This window comes from Malaya genurostris, chromosome 3, assembly GCF_030247185.1.
Source record: "Malaya genurostris strain Urasoe2022 chromosome 3, Malgen_1.1, whole genome shotgun sequence".
Classification (NCBI taxonomy): Eukaryota; Metazoa; Arthropoda; class Insecta; order Diptera; family Culicidae; genus Malaya; species Malaya genurostris.
In genome coordinates, this window is record NC_080572.1 from 37,165,765 (window position 1) to 37,168,320 (window position 2,556).

At 36.4% G+C, this 2,556-nt stretch overlaps 1 protein-coding gene across 1 annotated transcript; it reads right to left on the reverse strand.

Annotated features, from left to right (window-relative positions):
* Positions 1-325: 325 nt before the first annotated feature.
* LOC131437870 (thioredoxin domain-containing protein 15) lies at positions 326-1,900 on the reverse strand. Its single transcript, XM_058607503.1, has 2 exons — positions 1,737-1,900; positions 326-1,680 (listed from the first exon to the last, which is right to left on the reverse strand). Exons 1-2 carry the CDS (start codon positions 1,771-1,773, stop codon positions 794-796), a joined length of 924 nt encoding a protein of 307 aa, XP_058463486.1. The 5' UTR covers positions 1,774-1,900; the 3' UTR covers positions 326-793.
* Positions 1,901-2,556: the final 656 nt, after the last annotated feature.

Consider the following 2,556-nt stretch of genomic DNA (forward strand, 5'->3'; position numbering starts at 1 on the left):
AACGCTTACTCTAATGTGTGAATAAATGCGAGAGAACTCATGGCAACGAGTTTATTTTACTCAAATCCATACTCAAATGTTGACATATTGTTCCAGTTTATGAATTTGAGTAATCGCAACTCAAACCATGATTTATGTTCAAAGAGCGTGTGACTGTCTAGAGCAGCCGGCCCAAATCATGCATAATAAATATTTTCTGTTCTACTAAATTTGGTTGATTATGCCAAATGATTTTTTTAGGAACGACATTATGCCAAATGTTTACTAAGATACATAATCATTAAAAATGCCTATATTCAAACCTAATGAGAAAAAAATTATTGGGTTATTTCAAAGATTTATTTCATTAAAAAACTTGTATTAGGACTAAACTGTAGACTGTATTTTGTATTTAGACTTAGTTGAGAATTCGGAATTTTCATTTCAGAATCGGTTCCTGATCAAAATATTCATTATATTCTAATTGAAAGAAAAATTTATTTTTGATAGGCAACTAGTCGTTTTGTAGTTAAAAATTGGCTGAAATCTCCAACGTGTAGCAAAAAAACACAATTATACATGGGCTAGTTCCATCGAATCCATAGGTAAATCGTTTTAAGCCATTCTATTATATAAAGTATTACGCGTCTGACTACGAATCTATCAGAAGATCAGGCTCCCTGACAGAATCAAGCTTTCTTATATTTTATTTTTGTATCTCATAAGCTTTTAAAGGTTTCTGTATATTTACTGAATTCAATTCAATATTTTTCTAGATATTTATAAGTGTGATTAAAGAATTTGTTCTACATATCTAGCTCCGATGATGAGCTCCAGATTCTCTCCAGTTGCGCTTGATCATTTCAATTATTTGCACATATAACACAGATTTCGAAAAGTAGTAGCAACTGCACAAAATAATGAAAACCCACGCTATATAGAGCCAGTAATCGGTTCTTCGTTCCACCTTGTTGGGTAACGGCCCTTTGAAATCTTCCGATATGTAATGAGGTACATTGATGGTCATCTTGTGGTTGACCAACCGGGGTTCTACGCCACTGTGCTTCGTAACAAACTTCGTCAATGTTTCCAGTGTTATTTCAGTGTCGTTAAACTTCACTAACGGTCTTCCCTGATGAAAAAACATTATTGTTGGAAGGCCGACTATTCCAAACTCGGTATTTAATGAATGAAAATTGAAAGCATCAATCGCAGCTACTTTGAGATCAGGAAAATGTCTGGCCATTGCATTATAGTGAGGAGCCATCATAGCACTATGAATACATGTTTTTGTGTAGAACAACATAACAACACAGTTTCCGGCCTGTGTTCGTTTGGTTGAATTCCCGTATGGAGCCAGTACGCTTATTACCTCTTTAAGCGAAGTAATTATTTGTAAAGTTCCATTGCCCTTCGCCGGGATGCATTTTACTTTCATTGATATTCTTTTCCCGTCCACAATCTTCATATCATCCACTTCCACGGTTTGCTCTTCATAAAGCGAGCAATGCAATTTGTCCTTGTATGTGATAAAATCCAGAAAAGAATTGCGACTCTGACCAATTGATGCAATTGATTGCTGGACATATTCGTTTTTCGTGGTATCACTTCCGAATGTTTTATAGTCTAGAAAGTCTCCATTGAGTATATGAGCGTAGAATTCGAGGCCACTAAATCGGAAAGTATTACAACTGCTGATACCTACATATGCATTGTATAATTTTTTTTGCAGCGAAAGAATATATTTGATATCTTACCAAAAACAATCAAAACAATAAATAGCAGAAGATTCATTATGTGTCAAGGATTTTTTGAATTTTATTGATTTGTGATTTTTTATTCCAGATCCAAATACTAACAATAATATTTCCAACTGATTTTTGACGTTCCGTAAGTCACCTTCGTAACATTCAAACTTAAGAGAGGCGCAAGATGCAAAGCGAACAAATCGCCCCGCATACGCATGGCTGCCAGATGGCTGACTAAACGCTGCCAGCTGGAAAAATATGGCTGACAGACATTCTGGTGACCGACTGCCTCACCGCTGCCAGATATACAACTCAAACGATACAACCACATCCACCAGGATTTTTCCACATTGAAATCTTTGACATTTTCAGCGAAAGTGAGAGGATGAAAACGCTCGGCTAAATTAGATACAGGCGACTTTGTTTTGTCAAATTGGATTTGATAACCGTCACTGAATCAATTTTAGTAGCCATCTGGTGGCCATGGCTGCCCAGGTAGCGAAAATGCTATGCGGGCTTAGATACAGGCGATTTTGTTTTGTAAAATTGGATTTGACAACCGTCACTGAATCAATTTTGGTAGCCGTTTGGTGGCCATGGCTGCCCAGGTAGCCAAAACGCTATGCGGGCGGTATCAACCGTATCAACAGCGGCCCTTACACGAGCATTATTTTTGTCATTTTTAATGATGACTAACTAATGATGTATTTCAAATTTGATAGAAATCTCGTCATTACTGCACCATTACACGTTCATTAAAATGATATTATTTTTTAGTAATGACATTTTTAATGACTCGTGTAAGGCCCGCTAACATGTGAAAAGGGCA